This window comes from Prinia subflava, chromosome 2 (genome assembly GCF_021018805.1).
Source record: "Prinia subflava isolate CZ2003 ecotype Zambia chromosome 2, Cam_Psub_1.2, whole genome shotgun sequence".
Taxonomy (NCBI): Eukaryota; Metazoa; Chordata; class Aves; order Passeriformes; family Cisticolidae; genus Prinia; species Prinia subflava.
Window position 1 is genome coordinate 18,677,226 of NC_086248.1, and position 17,327 is coordinate 18,694,552.

The following is a 17,327-nucleotide window of genomic DNA, read 5'->3' on the forward strand; positions in this document are numbered from 1 at the left end:
TCGTGGAGTGATGGCTGGGAGTGACCAGTTTTGGTGTTGAGTATTGGAGTCTGATCCAAAGGTGGCTGCCTTTTGAGATGCATGATGAGAGCATATGATATGTTCTTCACAACTCTACTTGAAATCCATTTGACTTAAAACAGTTAATGATTTTTCTGTATTTGATGAAGCAACAGGATCTTTAAAATTCAAGCATATGCAAAAAAGGATCTGAAATAATATTATTAAAATAAGTGAAGTCTAATCATTTATAAAAGCAATGAAATAAAAATCCTTACCTTTCCACCCTGTATGTTGCTTTGCAATAACTAGGAAAAACAAAAGAATAAAGAAAAATTCCACTTTAGGCATTTTATATAAGAAGTTACAGTTTTACATTCAGTGCATGGTTTGATTTAAATAAAAACAATCCCTTGTCTCAGCATGGTTTAATCTAAGTAAAAGCAGTCCTTTCTGTCATAGAGATTCCTATGTTTCAAACCAGAACATCTTTAATTAATTCTTCTTGTAAATAGCTTGATGTTTAGGGTCAATGTTTTACTGTTTGCTGTGTACCCTGTGTGACTGTCTATACCAAATATTTATTAAGGTCTTTAGTTTTTATAAAATGTTATTTTTTAGACTTGCAATGAATTCATACGGCCCAATGTTGCCATATCCCATTGGGATATTTTAACAGAGAAACCCTACCTTTCATTACTGCACACTATCAGTGCAGTGCCAGGACGTGACACAGAAGCATTGGATCTTATGGGACAGGAATGTTTTTTAATTTTTATATGCTTAGAAATTTTCACTGTGTTTAATTAGATAAAAATTGTTGAAAGTTAATTTTCAATGCTAAATTGGAAATAGTTAAAAATGGGCAGTCTAAGGAGAGGAGACAAACGGATGCAGTTAGTTCGAATAAAGAATTTGTTAAGAACAGGATTCATTTTCATCCAGACAAAAAGTGTCTGGAGCACATTTCTCATTTGCTTTGTGACAGAAAAGGTGACATATACAAATACTGTATTTACTTACATGCCATACACCTGGGTCTCTCAGCCCTCCCCACAGCCCCGTTCAGGTAGGGGCGCATCAGAGCCTGCGAAGCAAGCGTGTGTGTGCACTGGCAGTGTCCTGGCGTGGCTGTGTGCAGGGCTGTGGGAGCACGGCCATTCCCAGGCGCTGGAATGTGAATCTCAAGGGCATCCAATTGCTAAATTGACCGCCTGCTCCCTGGCACGTTCTTGGCCCACGCAGCCTCGCGCTCTGCCCAACATTTCCTGGTCGTGCTCCATGGATTAGCACAGAGCAGAGCTCCTGAGTGGAGCCAGGAAAATAACCCTGAGAGGATTCGGTTTATTGGCTACAAGGGACATGCTTTGTTTGTGTTATTCGGGCAAGACATGCTTCAAAATGATGGGCTTAGCTTCCGTGGAAGCCTGTCCAGCTGAAGTGGATTTTTCAACTTGAATTATGTTGTCTAGCTGCAATTTTAAGAAGTGAATGTTTTCACTTAGAAACACGTAATAAAAGAGACAATCTGAATTAGATGTATTAGATTTTTATTTTAAAAACCAAATGCTTTGAACATTTAGCTTTGGATTGTTATGCAAAAGTTGTTATATACCCTCAAATTCAATGCCATCATCACAGGTGATTGCACTTCTTTCATTGGTTGTTTCATTTACTCTTTAGAGATAAGGAGGGGGAAAAATGACAAGAACAACAGAGTGGCTTCCCTCAGTCAGCTGTTTTAACCTCCTGGTGCACTCTGGATGGTCAGGCTCGCTCTGCCCCAAAGCACAGCATCCAGGCAGGATATGTGAGTTTGTGAGAGTGAAATGGGGAGCAGTGAAAAAGGTGAAAGAGAATTGAATGGGCAGGGAACAGGCTTTTGTGAGTGAAAGTCATGTGGCACAGCTGGGCTGGAACTAGTCAGGAAACAAGGGTCAAGAAGCCTCATCATGCTGATTGACCACACATTATTTCAGCAACACAAAATGACTTTGAAGATCTGCTCCATGATGGCCTGCTTGTGCTACCCATTGTCATTTTTCAGTTTTAACACAGTCCTCATTCCTGCCATTCACTCTCAAGGGGATGTTTCCGATTGCTGTTGGGCTTTTGCTCTGAGCTCTTCTGTTCCCTGAAATCATTCTGTTATCATAAGCTGGATATGGAGTCTGTGCTATGGGGGCATGGCATTTCGAGCCTGAGAAATGGCATTTCTGTTTAGTATGGAATGAGTTTGTTTGGGTTTTTTTCTATGATGGTAGGACAGTGGTGACTAAAGTTTTTTACCTTTTTTTTTTTCTTCTACTGAATCTGATTTCTGCCAATTCTGTTTGATGCAGTCTTTCACTTCAATAACTAGTCTTGCATATCTTTTCCCCTAGCAGTTGAATACTTGGTTTACAGAGATTTCCTCTATTGTTAATGTAAATGGAGTATACCCCACTCCTTAATGCAATGTAAATTTTATTTATCTGCTTTTTTATTATCTTGTTGTATAGGGAAATTATGACTTTCTCCTTTAGAAATCTTCGGTGGTTATGATTTAAGTTTTATCTTCTTAATTTGTGAGCTGCTAAACTTTTTATTTTGGGCGATTTTTGTGCTGAAAATTAATGAAAATACATTGAGTGAACATTGATGAAAATACATTGAGAAATGTGACTTCCTTTGAAGAAGGAAATATTCTTTGAAAGACTGGACCAAAAGTAGAATCCTACATTTTAGTAAGATTAACATTGCTTTTTCCCTCCGATTTTAATGTAAGTGTAGTACTGACTTTGAACAAAACATATATATTTTTTATAATTTTACTTACAGACACAAAATATTCTTTGCTCTAGAGAAAATTCATGTGCTGTGTTTTATTGTAATTCCTTTTTCTTATACCTTTATGTAGAATGAAAACAAATGGGTAGAATTTCAAACTTGATGTGTTCTTTAGCTTTAACAACTTCATATGAGAAGTGTTAGGAGTTGAGCAATAGTGTTAGGAGTTGAGATAAATGCCACTATATATGGTATTCCATGCAGCAACAGTAATTTATATTATTTTGCTTGGTGTTCCTAATCCCCAGTTATCCTCATGAGTTACTGCAGAGTAGATTGGACACATCAAAAGGGGGTTCATTTTGTTGCTGACCCCGCAGGCTGACTCCTTGCTTGTGTTCATGAAAGTTAAATTTTTATTTATTATCTTTGCACCACTTTAGGGAATAGGCTTGATTTTCATATGGATGACTGTATGTTATTTTATATCTAAAAAAAGAGGGTTTTAGGAGTTAAATATTGGTAGTTGTAATGGTAGTTGGAGGCTTTTGAAAAATACTGTTTCCAGTATTCCATTCATGAATACATTCATACACTTTTGACTATTTTAATCAAAACTAAAATTTGGAACACAATAAAATTTCAGTTAATCTAGAAAAAGTAAGAAAAGTAAAATGGTATGCCATGTCCAATGATTCTTACAGAGGGATCTGCTGTATCTTCTCTCAGTGCAGGGTATGACATTCAGTGGTTGTTTGGAATATCTTGGCAACTGAGATTCAGAGGCAGCATCTCCTTCTTATCAGGAACATATGACACAAAACATCTTAGTGATGAGCAAAACATAATGCTGTTAAAGTAGAACTAAAGTTGCTTTTGTGAAGAAGAAGTTAGAGCTGTGAAAATTTGTGCCTCTAAGTCTGGAAATCCTCAATTTGTTGAGTGTTGTGTAAGGGGACTGTCCAGCATGTCTACAGGCAGTTTAACTACACATCTAAATAAGAGATAGCAGTTTGCATCCCTCATTTATTCCAGTCACTGCTCAAGTTTTTTGGTGGAGTGTAGTGCAAACAGAACCACATATGTCTAATCCTTTCCTTGCAATGAACAGTAGGCCACATCCTAAACCATTCATGTAGAAAAAATCCTTCTGAGGCCATTATTCCAGAATTGAGTAAGTCCTGATGGGTGGATTCATGAGGAATGATGCTTAAGTATGCTCTTTATAAAAGACTTCACACAACTATAATTCCCTTTACTGCAGCCTCAGCCAGTGGGGTTGTATGGGATTAGGATGCAGCTGATGTTGTCTGCCTTTCTGTGTTTCCTTTGACCAATTTGCAGAGAGCCTTTTGTTAACATATGAGCTGTTAAAATGCAGAGCATATTTGTTTTAACTGAGACCAGGTGTGGTGCAAAGATTACAGTTGTGACATGTTTATGTCCTACTTTTTGAAAGCAATTGGTAAGATATGTGATCCCAGTCTTAGATTTTACTTATTTTCCATTTGCTTCCCTTCTGTTTGCTTACCAGATGCTATAAGGTCCTGGTGTCCTTGGTGTGCTGCTAGGGAAGAGGACAGAATTATCACCCTGCTTCCTTTCCCCTGGTCCTCCTCTCACCTGAGTGCTCTCCCAGGAAGCCTGTCCATTTTGCCTATCAGACAGAAAATCATTTCCTGGTTGTTTTGGGTTCTTTTGCATGGGTTTATTGCTGATTCTGACCCATCAGTTAAACCAGTTCTGAGCTGCTGGGGTACAGTAGCCAGACCTGGAGTCAGGGGAGAACAGGAGGTGGCAGAGGTGGGAAGCCCTGCTGCCTGCTCTCAGCAGGAGAGGGGCGAGACTGGCACAGCCAAGGTGTTTCCCCATATCCCTGCTCCACTTCCACCTTTCTCCCTGTCCCTACTCTCTCTGCAGAACTTTGCTTGAGGAATAGGTTTCCTTCTTTTTGGAGAAGTTCCCATTAAGCTACAGAGCTAACAGGAAATTGAAGATGGTAGAAACATAAAAAATTAAGAGATTAAGTAACATTAAAGAAGGAAATGTCTAGCTTCAGGCAGCTGAGTTTACATGTTTTAAAAGCAAGACAACATAGGGCACTTAAGTCTCCTTACTCAGAACTAAGGAATTGAGTAGCTTAAAAGTCTTAACCTGTCTCTTCTTTTTCCTGATTTTTTTTCTGATGCAAATGTTTCTATATCTGTTTATTTATAAATAAGCATTTTTGTTCTATGGTATTATTTATAAACAAGTTTATAAAGTACAGAGACAATTCGATTTAGTGAAATACTGAACAATCCATTACAAGTTACTGTGGAAAAGAACATACTTCATGACCACAGGTTTAACTTAGATGCATCCTTCAGCTGACCACTGAGGCTGGATTTGGTGAATCCTCTGCCTAAATTTCTCAAACAGCACTTGGATTTGTTTTGCTTTGGTCAAAAATTGTGGTTTATGGACAGAGGCTGGTCAGTTATCACAAAAAACTTGTGCTTAGTTCAGTTTTTCACATGAAAACATACATAGCTTTCTTAATAACTTTTTTTTCTTTTTTTTTAAATATTCTACAGAGACCTAAGATTTAATAGAATTAAAGAAATCCAGCCTGGAGAGTTTAGACGACTTAAAAACCTGAACACACTGTAAGTTCTTTTTCAACCCTAAGATCCTTTCCCTTTTGACTTAATATGATCAATTTGAGAATGCTTCATATTGGCTCACTTTTCACAGGTAAGTAGTCTGATAAATTTGAGCTGTAGCATTTACAGAGGTGGGAGAAATGGGGGTTAGGACCAAAATATTTGAAGGCAAAATCAGATGTATGCTTATCAAAGTGAAAAGAAAATTATTTGCATATTACTTTTTATTAATATCTTTTAATTGAATTTCATGAAAAATGCAGATCATTATTGTATGATTTTTTGGACATAGTGCTAAATTGCTTTGGTGGAATATCACATAATAAACCATGGAGTTACAAGAAAGCTGTTCAAAGGCTCAGATGCGCAAATGTGTTACAGTTACAAAATATTTAACAAAGTCTAATATTCTGAACTTTCTTATTCTAATGTGCTTACCAGGACTGGCAGGAGTCAGATGGCTTAGTTCCTACTCAGCTGCCTTTCATGGAGGTCTCTGTTATATATGATTGTGAAGAAAAGTCTTTCTAAAGGACCTTTTACAACCAATAATACAATTTGTATGAATATTATCATTTTAATTTTGTATCTCCTCTATGATTCCTTCAGGCATCACTTTTAAAACAAACTCATGCATGTTTCTCTTCTTTATTATATGAGCAGGCCTGAGGAGGAATTAAGATAAACAGTTATTTTTACTTTTGAGTGTACGTAACTTATGATTGAAAATGTGACTGTTTCCCAGAACACAAGTAGTGTATGAACTGAAATACAGAAGTGATACCAGTGAGCTTTGGATCACTATTTATCTACAGGCAAATCACAACAAATACACTGACAGATCTTGTACTGTATATTCACACCAGAAGAAATTATAGGATTTCCCCCAAAATGTATGTTGTCCAAATCTGTGCTGCCAATAACTGTACCTATTTCCAGTCTCCTTTGATCATGCCTCCATTTGCAGCTGATACCCAGTTTTGAATTAGAATTCAAATCCCCAGAATTGAATTAAAGTTTCTGCCAGATATCCAGCTCAAGTTTTAACTGGCCAAATCACAGATCTGATATCCACAAGTCCCAGATAAAGACAGGATACATTAAGTTTGAATTCCCTTCCCTTTGTAAAACCTGTATATGAGGGATGAGTGAAAATCTGTACATAGAGACAGTTGTGTTCCTGTACAATGCCCAGTACACAAAGTATTGCCAAGAAACATCTGGGAAAAGTCACTTTAATGAACTTGCTAGTGACAAATTTTTTTTTATCAGCTTCAAACTAATGTGTAGACTTGACACAGAAGGGTTTTTCCCCCCTTTCATCTACATCTCAGATACTTGCAAGAAACTACATTATTCCACTTCTGGTTTGGTCTTCTTTTTTTTGTTTATCTTTGTTGCTGTTTTTATGTGGGGTTTTTTTTGTTTGTGGTGTGGTTTTTTTTGTTTGTTTGTGTTTTTTGTTTTTTGGGTTTTTTTTTTAATACTATCTAATTTTTCAGGTTTTCACCTGCAAGGTAGTGGTTGAGCAGCTGTTAGCACATAACCTTTTTTTCTCTAACAGTTACTCTTAGGGGAAAAAGCATTTTCTATTTAGTATTATATTGCCCTTGCTTTTACACTTTTTTCCCCCTAGTCTTTCTTTATGTTAAAATAAATGGTTGTTTATTTCTTTTTGTAGGCTTCTAAACAACAATCAAATCAAAAGAATTCCTAGTGGGGCATTTGAAGATCTTGAAAATCTGAAATATCTGTAAGTTAAATGAATGTCACTTTCTTCATCACTGTGTAACAGCTTCTTCAGTGGGAAGGTGTTCTAATCTGAGATGGTGATTTCTGTCGGACTCACCAAATCAGGAGATAAATTCACTGAAAAATCTGTGAAATTGATTTATGAGGTAGGGGCAACTATGTTTCTCTAAGTAGTAATAAAAGACTGCTATCTGTAGGCAATACATTTTAAAGGACCTACTAGTTTCTGTTTATTATATACAACTTATAATTTTAAAAGGGATACCTTAAAAGGTGTAGGAAACCACCTCTTCAATGGTTAACTGAAATCTTCACATAGGTACTTTTTTTCTTTTGAAAAGTGATTTAAAAGTAGCTAATCCAAAGTTTGTGTCTGCAGAAGCTTGTCACTTAAGCTTATTAACTATCTCTTAATTTTTCTCTGAATTCATAAGTGAAAAATTCAGTCAAACCCAAAATACCAGAGTATGTGTATGATTTGCTGTTAGTTCTGGGTCTTCAGTCACCCTGTATATTTTATGCCTAACTTCTCTCTTTTTTAATGAACATACCAAGGGTATTAATTATATGAATAAACAAAAGGCATCAAAAGTGTTATTTTGGTCTGTATAATAGACTAAAGCTGCATAGTAAGTTGTCATGGATTCTCAGCTCCAGTTTCTGGAGTCGACCTTATGAAGTGTTGTTTAGAGAAGTTTCACTCCACTGTCTTGGAGTATTGATGATGGTTACTTGAATGATATATATATAAAAAAAAAAGGTCACATTGAGATTTCATTGCTTTGGAAACAATTGAGAAGCTATATTTTCCATTCAGTTTCCAAGAATGCAGCCAGAAGACCCCTAAAGGTGGGAGCAGGGAGAAAATTGCATAAATTTGTGCAGACACATAATCCGTTTTTCCAAGTTGTGCTTGATTACGTTTCCTGCACTCATTTTTGTCTGTATTGTCTTTCAGTAATGAAATTGTTTAACCTATACACAATAGGAGGGAAAAGAACATTGAACAGACTGTTGCCAATGAATGATTAAAATCCATGATGACTGTATTTGTTAAAAGAAATGTTTACATGATGGTTCTGGTAGTGTAGTGTAGTATATAAAGGTTGACTATGTGAGGTTTGCTAAACTTCTCTGCCTAGTTAGCAAAGATTTTTCTTGAGTCTTATTGTTTTTTTGTTTTCACGTGCTTGCCTTTGCCTAGCGGTAGTAAACCTGAAATAAAGCTCAACGATGCAGTGTGTTCAGTTCAATAAAAGAATGAAAAAAGATAGCTGAACTCTGATTTGTTTTCAAATACATGTAGTAATGGTTGTCAGTATCTACTGTTAAGAGGAAAATCTTTTTATTTTCCTGTTGTTCCCTGGAAAATTTAAATATAAAATCCAGTGTGGTAATTTATTCAATTGCAAAGAGCTCTTTAAAGCTATTCTTTGTTTTACAAAAATAAACTTCAAGGGGTTTTTTGCCTCTTTCAATGGCTGTTACAAATGTTTAAATTGTACAGCCTTAAAGTTAAAAAACTTCTGGTACTGCTCAGGTTATCAATACAGAAGACTTTAATGTAGCAAATCAATACCATTCAGCAGTGAAGGTTTCAGCTGAGTAACTGAATGCTAACTGTATTCTGTGAAATGAAGGGAACAAAACAAAATATTTCTTTCCAATAGGATCCACTGAAGTAGAAATTGGGAGAGAGATTGGACAAAAGTTAGAAATACTGCTCAGAATGTACTATTATAAAGTCAAATCATCTGGAAAAATTGAGGTTTAATATCATGAGGTCCTGTGGATATTTGAAAACGTAACTTGTACTGTCATGTTGCATAAAACTGGATCATTGATCCATGATGTGACTTCTGTTCTTATGACAACTTGTACTGGATTGCATGTTCTGAAAATGTGTAATTCTCTGACTAATTTTAAAAAACCTGTCTTTTCTCAGTGGCCCTGATTTAGTAAAATGTGAATATATATAAATATAAAATCTATAACAATTAGTAAACATGCATATATAAAACGAAGTAAAAATATTTGCAATTGTATATTTTTATATAAAATATATAAAGTATATATAGCATATTTTTTTTTAAGCCAGTCTCTGAGAGATAGGTGTTAAGATCCATTCCTGTATGACTGCTGAAAATCAGCTTTTTTGCTTTCAAACAAAAATTTTTTGAGCAGGATCTAAATCAGGATTATCAAATGCTTCTTTGTACTATTCCTTTCTGAAGTTGAGCTAGGGTTTTATGAGGAGTATATGTTACCAGAACTATCTGTCTGAGGAACACATTTTGGCAAAGAGTAATATTTTCTCAATTTTCTCTGCATTGGAAGTATTCATCACTGTTAAAGTTGGTCTTTACATCATAAAAAGAAAATAGTGCACATAATTTTTTAACCTTTTTTTAGGATTTTTTTAATTATCATGTTCTTTATGTAATTGAAATTCTGGCAATTATAAAAGCAGTTTTGTGTGATTTTTTCTGTGCTGTTTGTGGTAATAATTTGGTTTTGTATTAATATACTAAAGGCTGGAAATAAAGAAATGTAAGTATTATTTTGTTGTTAAACTAAAAGGGTACTTTTTTTTCCTTTTTTTTTCTGCTTGTCTGCTTTTCTGTCCATCTGTTTTTACTCCATATACCTTAGTCTTGGCTGTTTAGTAAGCTTCCTAATCTTGTAACATAGATGCAAGTAAATTTGTGGAAACTTGATAGGATAATTCTTCCTAAGCCTAAAAGTCAAGAGTTTATTCTCCAAGAGAGAAGATAGTTGGGAATTGAAGGTAGACACATTATTACTATTTTGACCTGTAGCATAGTAGAAGATTTGGAATCCGAAGTCGAAAAAATGAAGGTAAGTTAGAAAGAGTTCAGGAGGAGATATGGAAAAATATATAATATAGGTTACCTATTATAAAAACCTTTTCAGATAAAGAGAACATGTATTAGACATTTAGAGAGCAGTGAGCCAGAAGACAACATGAAGGAAGTGAAAGAAAGAAAACTGGGGAATGAAATTAACTTTGTCAAGGCCATTGTATATTTGCCTGGTATGAAATGCACTGATGAGGAAACAGACATCAAAGCATTACCATAAGCATATGGTAAATGGTAATTAAGAATGTATGAAGTGTATCAGTTCCAGAAATGCTAACAGGGAACATGCAACTTTTGTGTCTGGTGAATGAAGTAATAGTGGTAGGTGATGTGTTAGAGGTTGGCCAAAATGCAGAGTTTCTGGCCACAGCCCTTCAGAATGAACATTTCCTTCCGTGCCTTCTGCTGCTCTTGCTGTTTCGGTCATGTTACTTTGCCCTCTGGACACCTCCAGTGATTCCAGATCTCTTTTCTTTGCAATTCATGTTGCTGGTTCCACTGTCTCCTTCATGTTCCTATGTAAACCTGTCTTTGGGTGTTTATTTACTTGTGAGATTTAACTCTACTCTAAGGGCTGCTACTTTTTGCCTTTTTTTCCCTCCAGTTCCAAACAAATATATCTGGATCTTACTTTCCTTGAACCACATGATTTTTAATATGGCCCATTATAAAAAGAAAGAATGAACTCCCCCCAATAATATCCTCATAGGGAATCTAGCAGGCTTAAGCAACTTTTAATTAAAGCTACATTTTCTCCTAAATTTTCTGGTAACCGATTACCTGTTCGTTAATTTCCTAAGTATATGACCAGTACCTCTGATCTCTAGCAGCCTTGCTGCATTTCTGGAAAAATGCTCTTTTCTTCTTTTTTTTTTTTAACATTTATAAAAATAGATATTAGTAATTGTCCAAAAATAATTTAATGTCTTAATGGAATATATTCCTCTTTCATCTTAATGCACTGTTTATGCACCTCCTGTAAATTTCTAATATTCAGTTCTGTAAGAGAGCTTTTAGATAAATTAAATGATAAAATATTTTTCCCTAATTGTTCTAAATTTGTTTTCTGATAATGTAATTGAGATAAATTTTGAGAATGTTTGTTAAAATTTAGCAGTGTTTACAAAGTTTTATTTCTATAACACTGTATGTGCACAGTACCGTTTTTGAGGGACAAATGTTTTTTGTGAGTGCTACTTATTTATACTTTGTATTCTGTCATCTCTCTCGCCATTAGGCAAATAATTACATATTTTTCTTTCTGTTAATGTCCTCAGTGGAACAGCTACACAATTAAATGGGAGTCTGGTTAACACACTTGTCACAGGACATGTAGCCCTGAGGTTGCTGGGGTTTCTCTGTGAAGGGAGGATATGGTTGACTGAGGTTGGCTGGGTTTCCTGCAGCTGAGGGTTTTCTGGTCAGAATGGAAAAAGCTCTGGTTTAGGGCTGAATCCCAAATAAAGGCTCACTGCAGTGGCTTGGTAAGAACACCTAAAGGCTGCTCCCTTCTCTGCAGTATGGTGGTAAAAGCCTGCAATACTGCAGTCATTATCCCAGTCTAACTCACCTCTGATTTTCATTCTCTGCCTTGTTTTGTCTGCAGAGAGTAAATAAATGTTATATGAATGATTATGGTAAAACTTTATTAAAAAATCTGATTAGTTTAGTTTTTTGGAATAAAATCGTTGAAATGCCCACAAGAAATAATTAACTGAGGGTGATTATCAAAGCTGTCTAAACTTACTTTGGTTCTCTGGTCTGACCAGAAGTTTAGTACTCAGAAATAAGAGGGATTTCCACATTGCAAAGTGGAATTAAGTGCATTAAGAAAGATAAATAAAACTTCAGCTGTTCAGTCCTCGAAATTTTCTAAGGAGCTAAAAGGTGTGTTTAAAATTCTCACAGGAAAATAAGATAGGAATTGAATATGAAATAGAGTGGAAAATTAGGGAGAGAAAATTGTGATGACTGTGATCCTCAAATGAATTGGTAAATCTGAGCCAAAACAAATATTTTAATACTCATTAATTTTTTTTCAAATAGAATTAAGAAAGTTCTCCATATAAAATCACTGTTTTCAAATTTTTAAAAAAGTTTTTACAGTAATTTCATATGACAGTATTTTTTTCTGGTTTTGAATATTTTAAAAACCTCAGAAATTTTTACTTCCATGTTACCTGTTCTTGGGAGAACTCTGCTTTTTTATTCAGATGCATATCTAAATTAATAAAGCACACAGGAATCTCTGTATATTGATGTGTTGGATTCTCAGCAAGCAGTACATTGGAAAAGTTAATTTAGACTCAAAGGAAGGACACTACTCCTTATTGGTCCTCAAAGTTGTCATTAGTTGAATATCAAATATCTACAACTTCTTGCCTTGTTAGGACCTATTGTTAGGACCTTGTTAGGACCTGTGTTCACCATTGTCACAGCAGTGTAAAAACTGCCACCACCTCCAGCAGAGCCAGTATTTTTTCTGCTGCATCAAAAGGAATTTGCAATATTTCCAGTAAGTTACTGAAAACTGTAATAATAGAAAAACCCAAAACCACTACTAATAAGATGCCTGCTAATAAAGTCATTTCTGGTACAAAGTCTCTTCATCCCCTTTTCATAGAAACCCATGCCTGATTAACTGAGTTCCAAATCATTTGTCAAATAATTGTGAAAAAATTCTTAACCACCAACCTGTGCCTATCCTAACACAAAAAGAGTGACTGACACTGAACCCCCACAGTATTTTCATTTGCTGCCTCCATGCAGAAACTGTAGTCACTGGCTAAACTGTGTGATTTTTCTCCAGTACCCCCTCACTAAACCATCCTTGCTGCTAAGAGCATTGTGAACATGAGTACATACACTGATCCTTCCTGATTTATTTTAATTCCATAAAAAAGGTGTAGACCACACATGTGATCATACTGATACTCTGCATGTTTATTCTGTTTATAATACAGAGTATCAATGAGGACTTAAAGCCCATCTTCTACACAGTGATAAAACAAATATACAGTGCTGCTTTATGGATGTGATACCAATATTCTAACTTGTATATTTTTGTGAATATTCCAAAGGTGACACAGGCAGAGCTACAGAAATTTCTCACTGTTTGTTCTCTCAGTCCAGTAAAAGACTCACTCTATCCTAATTTGATTATTTGTACCAGTATTCAGATGAGATATTTTAAAGAAAACAAGAGGCCAGTGGCATCCCTGGTGTGTTCTGGTAAAGACACTTCTAATGAAATTCTGTCCCATTGAGTTGAATTTATTTTGACTTTTGGCAAACCAATCAAGAAAACAAGGGATAAAAATCTAGTAAGTAATTCCATGAGCACTGGGAAGCCCAAATTCATCTGGGTGTCAGCCTCAGGGCCTTCAAGGCCCCAGACTTTTGTCTTTCCTAGTAGTCATTTGAGATGAAATTTCAAGGACAGAATATTTTTATGTTTTTAGGTTTTGATTTGTATTTTTTTCTAATATGTAGTTGAAAAACTGTCTTCACGTGTCAACTTAATTCTTCTTTTCCACCTTCATGTAGCTCTTGTTTGTGTACTAATATTACTGATTGTTTCTTGTTTCAGCTATTTGTACAAGAATGAAATCCAGTCAATTGACAGGCAAGCATTTAAAGGACTTGCCTCTCTAGAACAACTGTAAGTGCCTTTTCTGTGCTGTCATCTTCCTGGTTCCCCTGCAGAGGAAAAGTGCACGCCTTGACCCGTACATCCTACCTGCATGCTCTGCATGTCTGCACTCCCTGGGTTGGGCAGAGAGCCCCATAATCATCTGCATGTGAAAAAACCACAATTGATCTCTGTGTCAAAATCCTCATTTCTATGTTTGTCTTTTGTGATTTGCATTCCTGATGTCCCTATACATTGTTACATAGCTTTGACAAAGGAGAATTATTGTGGAAAATGTTGAAAACTAATGTGTGTTGCTTAGAGATAGAGTCTGCTTTCATTTCTGCAGGTTTTTATAATATCTCAATGCCTTTGACTGCAGCAGTTACTTTGTTTCATGCAGCATAACTAAAACTGAAGTAGCCTCTGCAAGTTCAACCCAGTTTTGTTATACTTTGAAACAAGAATAGTTTTTTAAATAAAAACCTTGCTGTTACTTATATGTGTTAATCATTGCCATATACAGATGTTTAAAAAGTAAGTAAGTTCATCATTTGCAATGTAGGTGTTTCAGTAATGTCCTCCAGAAAGATTGATTCAAATCATACTTCTTTTCATGTGTAATAAAGAATAATTTCTACTGAAAAAGAATGAAGATGCAGTCCTAAGCTTGACAAAACCCAGTTGTATTGATCCCATTAATTTAAATTATATTTTGTTTTATAATCACTCTAAGAGAGACATTGAATTGATGATGTGAGTCCACAAAAAGGCAGTGAAGCCAGTGAAGGGGCTGGAGCACAAATCCTGTGAGGAGCAGCTGAGGGAGCTGGGATTGTTTAGTCTGGAGAAAAAGAGACCTTATTTCTCTCTACCACTATTTGAAAGGAGGTTGTAGTGAGTTGGGGAGTGGTCTCTTCTCCCAGGCAACAAGTGACAGGACAAGAGGAAATGGCCTCAAATTGCACCAGGGGAGGTTTAGATTGGATATTAGGAAAAAACTTTACATGAAAAGGGTGACAAAGCATTGAAACAGGCAGGGAAGCAGTGGAGTCAGTCTACCTGGAAGTGTTCAAGAAATGGCTGGATATGGCACTCTGAGGTCATGGTTTAGTGATGAACATGATAGTGATGCTAGGTTGATGTTAGACTTGAAAATCCTAAACGTCTTTTCTAGCCTTAACAATTCCATAACTCTATTATCAGAAAGCAATGCTCTACATTCATTGTGATAATGTTTAGAAAAAAAAAAAGTTACTTACTTACAGCAGTAAACCAATGAGTTTTGTAGTGTATAAATTGGGGGCTGAATTTAAATTTTTAAACTCCTGAAAGGTATCAGTGTATTATAAGTGTTCTGTATGTACCAGTTTCCTTGTTACTGTAAACCTCTAATGGATATTAGTAGACACAGAGTATATATGAAATAAAATGATACTTCATATGGGTACAAAATCGTACATGCTCCTTTTAGAGTGCAATACATGCCTTTTGAAGTAGAAGCTTCTATGTAAAACAGAAGTGTTAATTATGAAAATATATAAATGTGTAATTTTTTCCCTTAATGCCTTTCTCCTCCTTCTCCTTTTACTCTAGAAATTATTACTGCACCATATTGACAGCAACTGGTAGGGCTTATTTGCATGCTAATAGCAATACTTAACTTCTGTGTAGAATTTGGAATACTGAGGCCCTTTTATTGAATTACTAATGTCTCCAAAATAATGTTTTTCCTCGTGACACAAGCCTCATATGCTGCAAGTGGCAACATTTGTCCTTTTTTTCTTGTGTTCTTTTTTCCTGTTGATCTATGCTATTACTGAAAAACATAAAGTAGTTTCAAATATTAACACCTTCTGAATGCACTTTTCCACTATGTGGCAGTTAAGCCTCTCCTGCCTACAGTGATATCACACTGTAGCAGCTTAAGCTCAAAGTTTTGAGACACCAACATTATTCAGGATGAAACTGAGATTCCAGCTCAGGGCTTGAGTCTCATATCTAGCTGGGAAGTACAGAAAAGGAGCCTGGCAGAGTCACTGCTCAGGGCCTGCTTGTGTGTCATGGCAGCACAGCAGGGGATGGGGTGCAGGTACTTCCCCACTGCCTGCATCAGAGCTCGCTGCTTTGTAGAGCTCTTCTTCTTCTCTCCTAAGCAGAGAGCTTGCCAGGAAGGAAAATGGGAGCACATGAAGCCAGTGGCAGGCACAGAAATAAATTTAATGGAGAGTACTCTTTGAGAATTTTATTTTATGAGAGATTTGGCATTTAGGCTTCTTTAGCATAAAACTATATTCTGACTCTATAGGGTCTGTTTTATCACAGTTTTGGAGAAAAACTGCTGACAAGACAAGGGTTACTCTTGGAAACAAGTTCCCAAGTGTCCTAATTTCAGTTTTGAACTGTATTGACAATACTAAGTTGATGTTTCTGCATTTGAGATCTCTGTGGTCTCAAGTTATCAGACACATTTTGCTACTGGTTGTGTTAACTCAGCCAAATGCTGTTCTCAGTGCTCAGCAGAGTTCTCAGAAGTAGACACTGTGGACCACATTTCAGGGAAAAGTTTGTTTCACAGCAATTTCTTCTACTCCAGTGACACAGAATTCAACTGATACTTACTTTAAAAAATTCCTGAAGAACAAAGCAAACACATTTTTGGTGATTGTTGTTCTTGCAGAAACTAAATGTAGTTAGATTTCGGAGGCCTGTTGCATGTATAAGGGACAACCCCCCCCAAGTATTTACTGCAGCTGGCAGCTTCCTCCTTAAAACTCTGAAGCAGAATTCTTAGCTGCTGATGTAGTCAAAATAGCTTTTCCTTTGGAAATTTCTGCCAAGTGAATAAGAGCTTTGAAACCTATTTGTGTTAGGGTTAATTCTGAAGAAAAATTGGCAGTTTTAGGTGCTTGAACACATGGAGCCATACATATTTCATCACCTAACTTTTCACCTGTGGCTGGGCATGAAGGCAGAGAGCTGATGAAAAGTAGCTGCTTAGTACCAGTTTAGACACTGTTAAATCTGCAAGACATATGTTTGGGTCTGGCAAAGACAGCAGAAAGCTGCAGGAAACTCACATTTTTTCAGAGCAGCAGCCAGAAGGCAGGCAGAACACCCGAAAGGCGAGGAGGGCTGCCCCTGTGTCCTGGGCTTAGACAACTGCTCTGTGCCTCTGTGTGCCTGGGCTTGACACCTGAATCCCACCCCAAATGCCACTAATACCCTGCCTGGGAACTCATGAGTTTGGATACCAAGATCTAACTCTAAATGGAGTCCATTTCCAGATGTATATACATTGCTTTGCTTCCAAATATCTGTCATATTTTTGAGATCTCAGCTTAGGAGTTGTATGTATCAGGGACAAAAAGTGTACTCTCCAGTGTTTAACTAGAGGGATCCCCAAATATTAATGGAATTATTTAAATCCATTTACCTAATCCTAGTTATTGATTTTCTTTTAACTTTTATATAACATACTAATTTTTTTCTTTATAAACTGTTATTAGTTATGATGTAGTTTGTGTACACATATACATGTTTGGGGGGAATTAATAGACAAAATCCTCAACTGACATATAGTGATACAGTTTGTTATATTAAGTTTATTTACCTCAATTCAGTTTTCAGTATTTTTGAAGTGTTGCT

General features: G+C 36.1%; 1 protein-coding gene across 3 annotated transcripts in view; it reads left to right on the top strand.

The window, feature by feature from the left end:
• PXDN (peroxidasin) overlaps nucleotides 1-17,327 on the top strand; it is an 85,900-nt gene that overhangs the window by 23,816 nt on the left and 44,757 nt on the right. For 2 of the 3 annotated variants that reach the window (XM_063389284.1, XM_063389279.1), the window contains exons 2-4: nucleotides 5,346-5,417; nucleotides 7,096-7,167; nucleotides 13,638-13,709. In XM_063389284.1, coding sequence (XP_063245354.1) covers nucleotides 5,346-5,417; nucleotides 7,096-7,167; nucleotides 13,638-13,709 — 216 coding nt within the window. The remainder of the gene's footprint in view (nucleotides 1-5,345; nucleotides 5,418-7,095; nucleotides 7,168-13,637; nucleotides 13,710-17,327) is intronic. The other variant, XM_063389282.1, reaches the window with a different exon arrangement.